This window comes from Scylla paramamosain, chromosome 45 (assembly GCF_035594125.1).
Source record: "Scylla paramamosain isolate STU-SP2022 chromosome 45, ASM3559412v1, whole genome shotgun sequence".
Taxonomy (NCBI): domain Eukaryota; kingdom Metazoa; phylum Arthropoda; class Malacostraca; order Decapoda; family Portunidae; genus Scylla; species Scylla paramamosain.
In genome coordinates, this window is record NC_087195.1 from 4,502,501 (window position 1) to 4,517,500 (window position 15,000).

The 15,000-nt window shown below is 40.4% G+C and overlaps 1 protein-coding gene across 10 annotated transcripts in view; it reads right to left on the reverse strand.

Annotated features, from left to right (window-relative positions):
- The window catches only part of LOC135094481 (uncharacterized), a 406,203-nt gene that overhangs the window by 177,620 nt on the left and 213,583 nt on the right, over positions 1 to 15,000 (reverse strand). For all 10 annotated transcript variants that reach the window (XR_010263832.1, XR_010263829.1, XR_010263831.1 and 7 more), the window contains exon 6: positions 12,536 to 12,566. Coding sequence is in view for 2 of the 10 variants with exons in the window: in XM_063994607.1 (XP_063850677.1) it covers positions 12,536 to 12,566 (31 nt within the window). In the remaining 8 variants the exon portion in view is untranslated. The remainder of the gene's footprint in view (positions 1 to 12,535; positions 12,567 to 15,000) is intronic.

Below are 15,000 nucleotides of genomic sequence, written 5' to 3' on the forward strand. Positions count from 1 at the left end.
CTCTCTCTCTCTCTCTCTCTCTCAAACACGTAAGCAAGCTACTTTAACGAGGAGGAGGAGGAGGAGGAGGAGGAGGAGGAGGAGGAGGAGGAGGAGGAAACCGTGGTGAAGCTAAAAATAATAAACACTTTTATCCTCCTCCTCCTTCTTCTTCTTCTTCTTCTTCTTCTTCTTCTTCTTCTTCTTCTTCTTCTTCTTCTTCTTCTTCTTCTTCTTCTTCTTCTTCTTCTTCTTCTTCTCCTCCTCCTCCTCCTCCTCCTCCTCCTCCTCCTCCTCCTCCTCCTCCTCCAGCCATACACACACCTATACACAAGTCCATACCTACATGTCATGAATACTAATACGTTCCTAGACAAACATTCCAGGAGGAGGAGGAGGAGGAGGAGGAGGAGGAGGAGGAGGAGGAGGAGGAGGAGGAGGAGGAGGAGGAGGAAGAGGAGGAGGAGGAGGAGGAGGGAGATAATCTGCATTTTTTTTTATTGCTTTTCCTCTTCCTTGTTTTGGAAGTTGGATGGAAAAGAAGATAAAGGATGAGGAGGAGGGAAAGAAATTAGATGATGATATGAAACCAATGATGAGAGGAAGAGGAGGAGGAGGAAGAAGAAGAAGAGGGGGAGGACATAAAAGATAATAAGAAAACTGCCAGTAAAGTTCAGTAAATGGAAAATACATAAAAGGAAGCGAAGGAATAGACAGAGAGAGAGAGAGAGAGAGAGAGAGAGAGAGAGAGAGAGAGAGAGAGAGAGAGAGAGAGAGAGAGAGAGAGAGAGAGAGAGAGAGAGAGAGAGAGAGAGAGAGAGAGTCCTACGAATAAGATACTTCAAATTACCAAAAATAAATAAAAATCTTTCACACAACCACATGCTTTGCTCCTTTACCTGAGTCCTAAGGAAGCCCTAAAGTAATGGAGGTCCTTTATTAACCCCTTTAACTGTGAATAACACTATTTTACTTTACTGATGAGAAAATAACCACAAACATTTCATAAACATCTAATGAACACTGCAATACATTTCTCCTGCAAGTGAAGGAGAAGAATGTTTATCTTTCCACCTTTCCTCTCACACTCCATGCCTGTCCCGCCCTCTATGCTGCCTGGCGTGCCCTCCCTGACTCTTGCTGTCCTTCTGTCTCTTACTCATAGAACCTGCAGTGGTGGTGCCGTCACACAGACTGTCTTGTTAAGCCCAGTAAAGCCCTTGCTGTCTGTTACTGTCTGTCCTTTCCTTTGTATTCCTTTGTATCGCAGGAAAACGGTTGAATTTTAAACATGAAAGGTTTTATCGTGGATTTAAGTCGTAAATAAACAAAATATTCTTTAAGGACGAAGTTTCGATTCCCGTGAAGGCGAAAGAACATCCTTAAGTGCCCCTTTGAAGATATCACAGTGCTTGGCGGTATCCTGCGAGAGACACACCGAGGGAGCCTTCATGAAGCGGTGGGATGGCGGGAGGAAATCCTTACAGCGTATCCTACAGAGGCACTGCGCCCTTAGAGAAGTGTGAGGGAGTCCTTTGCTGAATGGGAAGCACGCTATTGGATATGAGAGAGAGAGAGAGAGAGAGAGAGAGAGAGAGAGAGAGAGAGAGAGAGAGAGAGAGAGAGAGAGAGAGAGAGAGAGAGAGAGAGAGAGATCCTTCATCAAACTTAATAAAATGACGTGTAATTCTTAGAGGCGTATTCTAGTGAAGCATTGAAACCTTAGTGAGATGTCAGGGTTCCTTAAATGAACAGGAAGGACAAGGAAGACAGAGGGACCAACTTATATCAGGGAGAGAAAAAGGGAGGTATTAGGGAGGAGAAAGGAAGAGGAGAGGAGAGGGAAGGAGTGGAGCAGAGTGGTCTGTAGGGGTTATGGAGAGAGTGAGAGGTGAGGAGACGGAGGGAGAGAGGGAGAGGGAGAAGCTTTTGAGTGAGAGGTGAAGAGGAGAGGAGTGCTCTTGGTGGGAGAATATGGGAGGAGGAGGAGGAGGAGGAGGAGGAGGAGGAGGAGGAGGAGGAGGAGGAGGAGGAGGTAGGATAAGAGGAAGAAGGAACGAGGAGGGAGAAAAAAAAAAAAAAGAAAAAGAAAGAAAATAGCAATGATAATAATAATAATAATAATAATAATAATAATAATAATGATAATAATAATAATAATAATAATAATAATAATGATGATAATAATAATAACTGAAAAGAAGAAGAAGATCGAGAAAAAAAGGTGTATTCCAGAGAGAGAGAGAGAGAGAGAGAGAGAGAGAGAGAGAGAGAGAGAGAGAGAGAGAGAGAGAGAGAGAGAGAGAGAGAGAGAGGCACTAGAAAGATGAAAGGTAGGCTGTATTAAGTAAACCTTCATAATTTGGTAGCCTACGTCACACTATTGGGGGGAAGGGAGGGAGGGGTGGGGGGCTGGGGGAAAATGGGGGTATTGTGGGTGGGGGAGGGGGATGATGAGATGGTGTGTGTGTGTGTGTGTGTGTGTGTGTGTGTGTGTGTGTGTGTGTGTGTGTGTGTGTGTGTGTGTGTGTGTGTGTGTTTGGGGGGGGGGCGGTGATGGGGGGTGAGAAATAGGAGGGGTAGGGTGAGGGGGAAGAGGTGTGGGTAGGTGATGGGGGGGAGAGGGGGTAATAATTCTTTTTTAATAGTAGATTGAAGTGTCGTGTATGTATGTATGTATGTATGTATGTATGTATGTATGTACTCGTATGTATTTATCTATTTGTCTGTTTAACTATCAATTTGTCTATTCCTTTATCTACTTGCCTATCTATCTATCCATTTGTTTGTCTTCACTTATCTATCTATCTATGTATCTATCCATCCATCTATCTATCTATCTATCTATCTATCTATTCTTTTATCTACCACGTCAACTTCTATTAAGGACGAGGTGACTTTAACAACACAGCAATAAATCAATATGTAAAAGGAAAAGGAAAAAAGAGAATAAAAAAGGCACAAAAAAAAAGAGAGAGAAAGGGAACAGACAGACAAAAGACACGTACAACAAAAAGATGAAAAAGTAAATAAAGTAAAAAAAAATCAGACAGGAAAAAAATGACGATAAAAATTACGATAGATAAAAAAAAAAGGGATACAAAAGGGAACAGATGAAATGAACGACGATGGAGAAAAGAGAGAAAAAGAAAAGATAAAAAAGAAATGAATAAAGAGAGAGAGAAAAAAGAAAGATGGAAAAAGTGAAGATTAATCTATAAATATATCAATTCTAATAACAGAGAGAGAGAGAGAGAGAGAGAGAGAGAGAGAGAGAGAGAGAGAGAGAGAGAGAGAGAGAGAGAGAGAGAGAGAGAGAGAGATAATGATGTATATATTTTTCTCTTTTTCAGGTAAGCGTTCGACTGACTGACTGACTGACTGACACTCCACGCCCCAGCAAAGAGGTCATAAGGCGCCTTGAGGTGAGACGGAGAGAGAGAGAGAGAGGTGAGTGAGAGAGAGAGAGGGAGAGTTTAAGAATGAGGGCAAGAGAAGTGAGGGAATAAAAGAAAATGAGAGGCGCGAGAAAGAGAGAAAAAAAGAAAATGAGCAAGTGATAATGAAAGTTAAAAAAAAAGAGTATGAAAAGATATGAAGATAAGACTAAAAACTGATAATGAGGAAATGAGAATGCAAATGAAGAAAGTAAAGAACAAAAAAAAAAAAAAAAAAAGAAATTAGAGCAAGAAAGAAGTAGCGAATAAAACGAAAATAATGAAACTACGTTATTGAGAGAGAGAGAGAGAGAGAGAGAGAGAGAGAGAGAGAGAGAGAGAGAGAGAGAGAGAGAGAGAGAGAGAGAGAGAGAGAGAGAGAGAGAGAGAGAGAGAGAGAGAGAGAGAGAGAGAGAGAGAGTCCCAAGTCTTCATCGGATTACCTGACGATTACCTGCAGGTCTCTCGTCTCAGGTGTGCTCAATCTATCCTCAAACTTGTGATAACTGAGGCGCAGAGTTTACCTGAGAGAGAGAGAGAGAGAGAGAGAGAGAGAGAGAGAGAGAGAGAGAGAGAGAGAGAGAGAGAGAGAGAGAGAGAGAGAGAGAGAGAGAGAGAGAGAGAGAGAGAGAGAGAGAGAGAGAGAGAGAGAGAGAGAGAGAGAGAGAGACGAGGGTAAATAATTTCACTGCTACAATGAACGTTTCCGTCTCATTGTCACCTAATTACTGTCTATTCCTGTCACCTGCCGCTCTATTCGTGGATCTGTTTCTCCCTGTCTCTGTTTTAAGTCCTCAAGGAATCTAGACTCGGTATGTTTAGCCAGTGTTCTTCTTTCAGCTCTCTTCTATACTTTATTCTTGATCTCAGTGGCAGTTCGACACTTCTGGGTCTATTCTTGTCATCTGTCATTGTATCTCTGTAGCAATTTCATCCTTTCTCTGGTTGAATTCACTATGATATGCGAAGTCAATTTTGTACAGCTGCTCTCAACACTATCCTTCAAAATAAGAAGTCTACATTTTGGCACAATGGGAGGTATTACTGGAAACGTTTTATGATCAAAGTGGCAACAGTTGGCACCCCTGCACACTGGAGATAGGAAATAGATCAGCATATCAGCGTCACGTCAACCCACGCATGCCAACCTTACCGACGCGACACATGACCAGGCAGCAGGCTTGATGTTGTTCATTGCGTCACAGCTGGCACCATATTTAAAGAGTTGTGGGACCTGTTGTACATAAGTGATCTTTGCAGGCACCCAAAATCAAGAGGAAGGAAATGAAGAGAGATTTTCGTATGTTTAACTTGTGTAATGTTTAGGTGTACGATGATAAGTGTCTAAGATTAAGGAATTCGAATAGCAGTGAAAGGGTTAATTGTAATGTTTAGTGTACGATGATAAATGTCTAAGAGAAGGCTTGTGATTAAGGAATTCGAATAGCAGTGAAAGGGTTAATTAAGTTTTTGTGAAATGTGATCCAGTTACGTTTGTGTTTGTGTTCTTAAAATGTTTCACCATCTATTTCATTGTGTTACGTTCAAATTGCTGTAGTTTTTCCCTTTTTTTCTGGTTTTAGATTCTATTTAAGCAAAGATTACTTTTTTTTTTTTTACGTTTTTCTTTTTATGAAGTTTGATGACTGCTCTCTTAAACTAAACAAGTTATGTATTGTGTCTTTTAAAATTCTGGGTTTGCGATTCATTAACACAAAGTCTGATACAAGAGAATTTAGTCAGAGTGAACCATTTTGATGCACCACACAGCTGCTTATGAGTTGATAAGACAATCCTCAACACTGACCTGCAAACAAACACGTGTAGTGAAATTGTGAGACTAAAACACAATGAAAAACGAAACTAGGATATTATAGCGAGTCACAATACATCATCCACCTTTTGTAGGTTAACCCTTTCACTGAGGCACGTAATAATTCAGTGCATTGAAAGAAAATCATGGGACCATTATGAGCATTTACAAGAAAGAGAAGGGGATAAAAAAAAAAAAAAAAAAAAAAAAAACGGATTTTGCAATTTCTAGTTAGTATAAAGTTTGAATGTGGGTGCAGAACAAGAAAAGATGCCTCAGTGTGCTTGGTAATTAAGGAAACGTGTCAGTGAAAGGGTTAGGAAGACGTATATTATTCCTAACTCCTAACCTATCCTAACTTGAAAAGAAATACGACACAAGCCAACCACTGCCTTCATTTCCTATACAAACAAACACACCCAGAAATAAAATGAAATAAAGTTACAGCAGACCGTTTTAATCCGAGTTTCAAGGGTTAGGAAAGCACCCATTAGTCGTAACCTGAATCTAAACACACACAGTTGTATCCAGAGTCTAAAATAAAGTTAAATACAAAAATATAGTCTGAAATATAATATATGCAATAGCAAGCCATTTTGATCAGTCGCAATACTAAACAAACCTAACCTAACCTAACCTAACCTAACCAAACCAAACCTAACCAAACTTAACCAAACTTAACCTAACCTAACCTAACCAAACCTAACCAAACCTAACCAAACCAAACCTAACCTAACCTAACCTAACCAAACTTAACTTAACCTAACCAAACCTAACCTAACCTAACTTATACTAGTCCTAACCAGAAAATAAACACATCATAATCCAATCGATACCTCCACTTCCTATATAGACACACACACACACACACACACACACACACACACACACACACACACACAAAAAAAAAAAAAAAAAAAAAAAAAAAACTAGGCCAGCGTATTCCTAGACTCGGGGGTTAAGTTTGAAAGAAATCCTGAATGTCACGATGTAAAAATACTTAATTGCATGAAATAAAGAGTATATACGAGTCTTTCCTGATCCCTGCACAGGTAAGGCCCCCACCTGGATTATTTTAGGAGAACCTTGACCACCTGGGCCGCCGTGCCTTTCCGCCTCGTATTATTAAAGTCTGACCTCCAGCTATTGATGAAAAGAAAACGGAGAAAAGAAGAAGTCAAATGAGAAATGAAGTGAGGAGGGAAATGACTGGAAATTTAGACCACTGAATGAGAGAGAGAGAGAGAGAGAGAGAGAGAGAGAGAGAGAGAGAGAGAGAGAGAGAGAGAGAGAGAGAGAGAGAGACTAACTGACTTACTGACTGACTCAAATTAACTGACTACACTTGAACTGACAAACGTACAGACAGACAGACAAGAAGATAGATGGGCGGAGTTTAGTGCATCCTCCTCCTCCTCTTCCTTCCTCCCCCTCCTCCGTTTCAAGCAGTTAATATTACCAGTCAGGGAGGAAAGAAGAGGAGGAGGAGGAGGAGGAGGAGGAGGAGGAGGAGGAGGAGGAGGAGGAGGAGGAGGATTGTGTTTGTTCGTCTTGTGTATGACCTGAGGGAAGAAAAGAAGGAAGAAAAGCAGGAGGAAAAGGACGAAAATAGAAAGAAATGAAAATAATGAATGTTACAATAGCAAGCAGACCTTCCATGATGCAGTGGATGGTTTCTGGCCACAAATCTACCTGGACTCTCATGACAGGGACATTTCTAGGGATATTTCTAGGGACATTTCTAGGGTAGCATCGATATTCTAGGGTAAGTTGAAGGGCATACTAGGGTGACTCTCGAGATCAAGTAAGAGGTATTTTAAGGATAAACTAAGGTATTTTAAGGGTATTTTGATGGCATTACTTTCTAGGGTATGACTATTGATATATTAGGGAATCATTAAGCAGGGCAAATTTAACATGCGGTTATCTAGGGTATTTTTTAGGAATATTTCAGTAACTAAAATTTCCTTCTGGGGTAAAAGCGATAGTATTAACGATGGACTAGGGTAAATCTAAGGTGTGCTAGGGATAAATTAACGGGAATCTGGGGTATTTTCAGGGTATTTTAGTGACATTCTCCTACCCTCCACTCATCATTGATCCCTTGAACTCAGCGCGGATCACGGGAAATGGCGGGACAGGTGAGGTGCGTGTGAATCAATAGGTAAGACGGACAGGTGTGTGGCAGGTGTGTGACAGGTGTGGATGGAAGACGATTGGTGTATATGTATATTGCGTTGTTTACCTGTGTCTACCTGTGTGTGTGTCATAAGGTGCTGATTGAAACCTGATCTTGTCTATACTGAGATTTACTGGTGTGTGTGTGTGTGTATGTGTGTGTGTGTAAGAGTGACACATATGTTGAGAGCCCAGAGCAGTGATTGGCTAATTCTCTGAGTGTGAACTACTGACAATCTGAAACTAAACTGCAAGACAATTACAGTCAATCAGTCTAACTATATACCTGCCCTGCAATCCTACACAAACCGGCCCAGACAAAGCACCCCTCCCCCCACACACACACACATCAATCACACTCCTATCCTCGTCAGTCTCTGGTAGGAAGTAACAATGTTGTGTACCACCTTACAACACTACCTTAGGCATAGTGTAGCTGGCCATACTTTCACAGCAACGCCTGGAAAATACAACCATAATATTCTTCTTGCCCCTACAGTGTTTTTCGACGTAATAACACATAACAATACTAAAAGGTTTATGTCAGCCACGTCTTGCTTTCAATGATGCCTTTAAAAAATAATACTAAAAGAACAATAGTGAAATGTTTGAATGAGTCACTTCTTAATCCTAATGGCGTCTTTGAAAAATAATAGCTAAAACAACAAAATCTACACCAAGAGGCTTAAATCAAAAACTCCTTGCCAGTGAGGTCTTTCAAAATAACATTCACTTTTATTCTCCTATTCAGTTTTTTACATAAGACCAAGTGAGGCCACGGGCAACACAACTGGTGGAAAGAAAGGCGCAGACGAGGCACCACAGACTAAAGAGGAGAGACTGAGACCAACAACAGAATTACAGGGAGAGTCCTGAACATTTTATTACATACGAGAAAATTTGGTAGAGCATAAAAAAAGGTTGTCTTGATTATAGTTTAGTGGGCAGGTGTGTAGCGGTAATGACAGGTGTGGGATATGTGGGAGGTGTGGGGTGATATGTTATCATGGGCAATCTTAATGACATGTGTAATTACCTGGTCAAAAAAAGTAATCAGGTGAAGTATGTGTAATATTTTTTTTTATTACTTTTTTTTCAGTAACGGTTTATGCTCAACACGCACACAGACACAGACACAATGCTGCTGTTATCGTGGCTTATCTTAATGGAAAGTTTAATTATCTGTTCAGAGAATTTGTATATCATCAGTAGGATTTTTTTTTTTACAACAACAACAACAACAACAATAATTACTACTATCAATGATACTAGTACTGCTACTGCTGCTACTACTACTGCTACTAACTTTATTATTACTACTACTACTACTACTACTACTACTAATTTTATTACTACTACTACTACTACTGCTACTACTATTTAAACTACTACTACTACTACTGCTATTACTACTACTACTACTACTACTATACTACTACAATAATAATAATAATAATAATAATAATAATAATACTCACCACACACACACACACACACACAAAAAAAAAAAAAAGGAAAAAAGGGGAAAAAAAGGGAAAAAATGCAGCAGCAGGCAGTAAAACAGTGCAACCATTGTCATCCCAAATACAATATAACACAAGCCCAGTACGATGACTTTTGATGTTTACTGATGAATTAATTAGGCCATTGGGTCGGGGAAATGAGTGCCCTTTATTAACGGTACAGGTGAATGCCATTATATTCAATACTCATCAGCTCGCGGTGGACGAAAATGAATATGATAAAGGTGTGACTACTACTACTACTACTACTACTACTACTACTACTACTACTACTACTACTACTACTAGATTCTGCTGGTACTGCTACTATTGGTATTACTACTACTACTACTACTACTACTACTACTACTACTACTACTACTACTACTATTACTACTACTACTACAACAACTACCACTACTACTACAGCAACAACAACGACTACTATTACTACTACTACCACTACAAATACTTCGGTAAATTACTTGACTCGAGTTTAAATGCCCCAGGTTATAATTTAAGATTGTTAGCAGAAGAGGTAGCGCTGTGTTGTGAATGCTAACCGTGCTTCACATTGGCTAGTTGAATAGGAGTGAGTGAGAGGTAATTACGAGCAATATAATGAATGAAAAGTAAGAACAGAACAGTGAATAAAAATCTGAGTGATGCATTCTGAAAATTTTCCGTGTTTTGCTAAGTAGAAATATTAAAACGACAGCACTCTCTCTCTCTCTCTCTCTCTCTCTCTCTCTCTCTCTCTCTCTCTCTCTCTCTCTCTCTCTCTCTCTGACGTGCCCCTATCGTTAACCCGTCAGAAACCCTCATTTTTCTCATTTTTCTCCCCTTCCTCTCCATTGTCTCCCAGTCTCGTGTTTCATGTTCCCTGTGTGTGTTTGGACGTGTTTCGGACGCGTCTCGTGTTTAATTAAGTGCAATCGTTCATATGCAAGCGATATCGGAAGAAAAATACACACACACACACACACACACACACACACACACACACACACACACATACGGTACCCCTCTCTCTCTCTCTCTCTCTCTCTCTCTCTCTCTCTCTCTCTCTCTCTCTCTCTCTCTCTCTCTCTCTCTCTCTGTCTATCCGTCTGTCTCGTTTTTCTGTTAAATTACATCACAATTTATCATACACAAACACAGTAATCTCTCTCTCTCTCTCTCTCTCTCTCTCTCTCTCTCTCTCTCTCTCTCTCTCTCTCTCTCTCTCTCTCTCTCTCTCTGTCCTGTATCTTTCATAATCACTCACCGCTCGGATAGGCTTTCCCTTTGATTAGCTCACCTCACAAGCATTCAATACACAAAGTAATACAAAGAGGAAGGGATACCAAAAATTCTTGTCACTCACAGGTAAGACAGAATTGAAATCAGACAGGTGTGAAACTCTTTGCTCTCTCCCTCTCCACGGCTCACCTTTTTGTCACCTTGCCACCATGCTTTGTTATGATGTGTCACCTCCCCCTCCCCCTGAGTTGTGACGGGGGTTAAGAAATCATGCTTATTTTTATAGGGTTGGTGATAGATAGATGGATAGATGGACAGGTAAACATACATACTCGTACATACATACATACATACATACATACATACTGTCTGACCAAATAACCAACTAAATATCAAACGAGGTAACTAACTGACAGACTCACTCACTAACTACTGACTGACTGACTGACTGACTCTCTCTCTCTCTCTCTCTCTCTCTCTCTCTCTCTCTCTCTCTCTCTCTCTCTCTCTCTCTGGGTACAAACATGGCAAAAACTTTACATTTCTCAATAAAATAGTAAAAATACAAATAATTATCCTAGAGTGCAGTATTCTCTCTCTCTCTCTCTCTCTCTCTCTCTCTCTCTCTCTCTCTCTCTCTCTCTCTCTCTCTCTCTCTCTCTCTCTCTCTCTCTCTCTCATTGCAATCGTTAGTGGGTCAGATATAAACTATAATTTTCTGCATTGTTTTCCCCTTCTCTTCAGTCTGCCCTTTGGATATGAAAGAGAAAACGGAAACTTACGTCAAAAAGAAAACGGGAGATAAACATTAAAAAAAAAAGAACTGGTAAGGGATGAACTGGAATTAAAAAAAAAAGAAAAAAAAACTAGAGGCAACAGGCTGAGTGAAAATATATATATGGAGAGAAATACAAAGCGAGATAAAGCCTATAGAGAGAGAGAGAGAGAGAGAGAGAGAGAGAGAGAGAGAGAGAGAGAGAGAGAGAGAGAGAGAGAGAGAGAGAGAGAGAGAGAGAGAGAGAGAGAGAGAGAGAGAGAGAGAGAGAACAATAGAGCTGTTGTTTCGTGGATTTTTCTATTATTTTTTTTATCTGTATGTATGTTTCAGTAGGGATTCACACACACACACACACACACACACACACACACACACACACACACACACACACACACACACACACACACATATACATACACACACACACAGTAAAACCTCCATTACTTGTACAATCTCTCTCTCTCTCTCTCTCTCTCTCTCTCTCTCTCTCTCTCTCTCTCTCTCTCTGATACTTTGATTAAAAATATACATGAAAATATCACAAAAAATTAATAGAAAAAAAAAGAAAAAAAGAAAAAAGCTACGGACGAAATCAATTTTCCTGAACACTATTTCATCACGAACGCAATCTCTGGACTCATCGGCCGGCAAGCCAACACACCACCAACACACACAACACAACACAAACGCCAACACTAATAGTACGAACACAAACAACGACTGAAAGTGCAAACATCACAGGCAACTCAAACAAGAACACTAATGATACAAATAAGAACGTAAACAACACAAACAACACGAATGATATGAACAGTAACACACACAACACAAACACAAAAAAAAGACAATAAAGCAATCAACGACGCAAACTTCACACATGCATCAACACAAACAACAACACAATCAACACAAACAACACAAACAACACAAACAGCAACACAACAAACAACACAATCAACACAAACAGCAACAATATCAACACAAACAACAAAATCAACACAAACAGCAACACAACAAACTACAATCAACACAAACAGCAACACAATCAACACAAACAAGAACACAATCAACACAAACAAGAACACAATCATCACAAACAGCAGCACAACACAATCAACACAGCACAATCAACACAAACAGCAACACAATCAACACAAACATGGCGAGCAGAAACACACACAACACAAGAGTGACCGCAACTCAACACGCAACACTTAGCATACCAACACACACTCGCGAATTCTCAAGCAACTCAGTTTGTGACACTTTGACGGACGCAAATTGTGAAAAAAAAGAGTAATAACAAAGAAAGAAGTTAAAACATGTCTGCCTCTTTTACAGACAATCGTTGTGGGGGAAAAATACGAAAAAAAATAAATAAAAAATCAGATTTCCACCCCACATAAATTGAGGGGGAAAAAAAATCTTACAAAAAAATTACAAAATTCTCTTCTACTCACATCAAATTTCAAACAACACACTAAAAAAATCACCTTTATGATGCCAATTACAGAAATACAAGAAAGAAGTAATGAAAAAAAGACATACATGCATACCAAAATTATTTAAAAACTACAGGAACTCAAAGAAAACAGTTTAATCTTACCTTATCTCCTTTCCTTCGTCTGTCCTTCTTTCTGAAAATAATAAGAAAATAAGATTAATAAAGAGCTAAAAATATAACCTTTCCTGTCTCTTCATTTCTTCTATTAAGAATTTAAAGTAAGAGAAAAGAAATCTCTCTCTCTCTCTCTCTCTCTCTCTCTCTCTCTCTCTCTCTCTCTCTCTCTCTCTCTCTCTCTCTCTCTCTTACCTAATTTGCTAGACAGAAATTGTGTGGTTTCGACTCCTATAAATCTCTCTCTCTCTCTCTCTCTCTCTCTCTCTCTCTCTCTCTCTCTCTCTCTCTCTCTCTCTGATACAATGTAGATTTAAACAACAACAACACGAACACACACACACACACACACACACACACACACACACACACACACACAAAAGAGAAAACACCGCTGGTTGTTTCAAAAGAGGGATCAGAGTGGAGACAGGATATGTTACAGATGTCAGGCAGGGAGATGCGAGGGGCTGCGGGGTTCACGTGCTCTGATAACCAAAACCCACGATAATTGTAACATCTATCTTATGTGAACCCTCAAGAGTCCCGTGGGTTTTCTAATGTTCTTTAGGCCAAGATTAATATAGTTTATGAGGTTTCAAGGGTACTGTGTGATTAATGAGTTGTGCTGTGTTCAGGAAGGTTCTTGGTCTGTAGGTACCTTGTGTCTTAGGATTTACAGTTGGAATGGTGTAATGCATTGTGTTCTACGGAGTTACTGGGGTGTAAAAGTTAATTTGCTGGTATGGGTGTCATTAATTAACGGTTCTGTGGTGATGGTAGAGGCTGAGACAGAGAGAGACTGTGGAGAGAAAACAAAAGGAAAATTGTCACATTATGCTTACAGAAAAACAACAATCAAATAAATAAAAAAAACAAGAATAGATAAAAATATACAGAAGGAGGAGGATTCAAATTACTGGAACAAGGATAGGGGATGTAAACAGAGAGGAGGGGCAGAGGGCAGGTGTCAGCTGGCTCTCGGGGGAACAGATAAGGGGGTCGCGAGGTGGTGGGGAGGGGAGGGGGTTGTGACAGTGATGGGGTGAGACTAGAGATGACAGTAATGATTGTAGGGTGACGATCAATTATACACTAGTCTCTCCTCAATATACCGTTTTCTTTTATTATATTTGTTACTCTATTTATTTATTTATTTTCTTTCTTTACTGTCTCTCTTCATCAGTTTTTTTTTCTATATCCAGTTTTTCTTTATTAATCAGTCTTTTCATTTTCCTTTGTTTAATTTTCCATCTCCCGTTTTCTTTTCTTTTATCTTGTTTTTCATCATCAACCTCTCTTCTTCCTTCTATTTTCCTTGCTCTTCATTAATCTTTCTTCTTCCTTCCTTTATCTATCTCTTCATCAATCGTCTTTCTTACTTTTTCATGCCATCTTCTTCTTTCTTCCATCTCTCTCTCTCTCTCTCTCTCTCTCTCTCTCTCTCTCTCTCTCTCTCTCTCTCTCTCTCTCTCTCTCTCTCTCTCTCTCTCTCTCTCTTTCTCTCTCCCTCTCTTATATTTTCTCTTCATACTTTTCAATCAATCTATCCTTATTTCCTTCCTTTCCCCCTCCTTCCTTCCTTCCTTCCTTCCTTCCTTCCTTCCTTCCTTCCTTCCTTCCTTCCCTCCTTCCTTGTCCCATTTCCTCAAACACTTTTTTTTTCCCTAATTCCTTCCTCCCGTTCCTTAATTCCTTCTCTTCTCACTCCATCCTTCCCTCATTCCCTCCACCTCATCTCTCCTACCCTCCACTAATCTATCACTCCTCCCTTCCTCCCTCCACCTCTCCACTCAAGTATGAACATAAAACAAGCTGCAAAAAGCCAATAGGCCTACGTGGCTCCTCCTCCTCCTCCTCCTCCTCCTCCTCTTCCTCCTCTTTAGGTCAGCAGCCTCCTCCTTCCTTTAGGCGATTAGATGTTATTCAGGTAATTCTCAGGTAGGGAGGAGGAGGAGGAGGAGGAGGAGGAGGAGGAGGAGGAGGAGGAGGAGGAGGAGGAGGAGGAGGAAGGGAAGATCCAAACAAGGTGAGATATCACGTCGAGAGGGTGTGACAGCGCGTCTAATGATGGAGGAGGAGGAGGAGGAGGAGGAGGAGGAGGAGGAGGAGGAGGAGGAGGAGGAGGAGGAGGAGGACACATATAGGAAAGCGATGGTGGTGGTGGTGGTGGTTGTGGTGGTATTGAAGGTGGTGATGCAGAAGAGAGATAGGAGAGAGAAGACAAGGAGGAGCAGGAAGAGGAGTAGTAGTAGTAGTAGTAGTAGTAGTAGTAGTAGTAGTAGTAGTAGTAGTAGTAGTAGTAGTAGTAGTAGTAGTAGTAGTAGAGAGAGAGAGAGAGAGAGAGAGAGAGAGAGAGAGAGAGAGAGAGAGAGAGAGAGAGAGAGAGAGAGAGAGAGAGAGAGAGAGAGAGAGACCCACCAAGAAAATACTGGGGCACGGAGTTAGGGCAGATG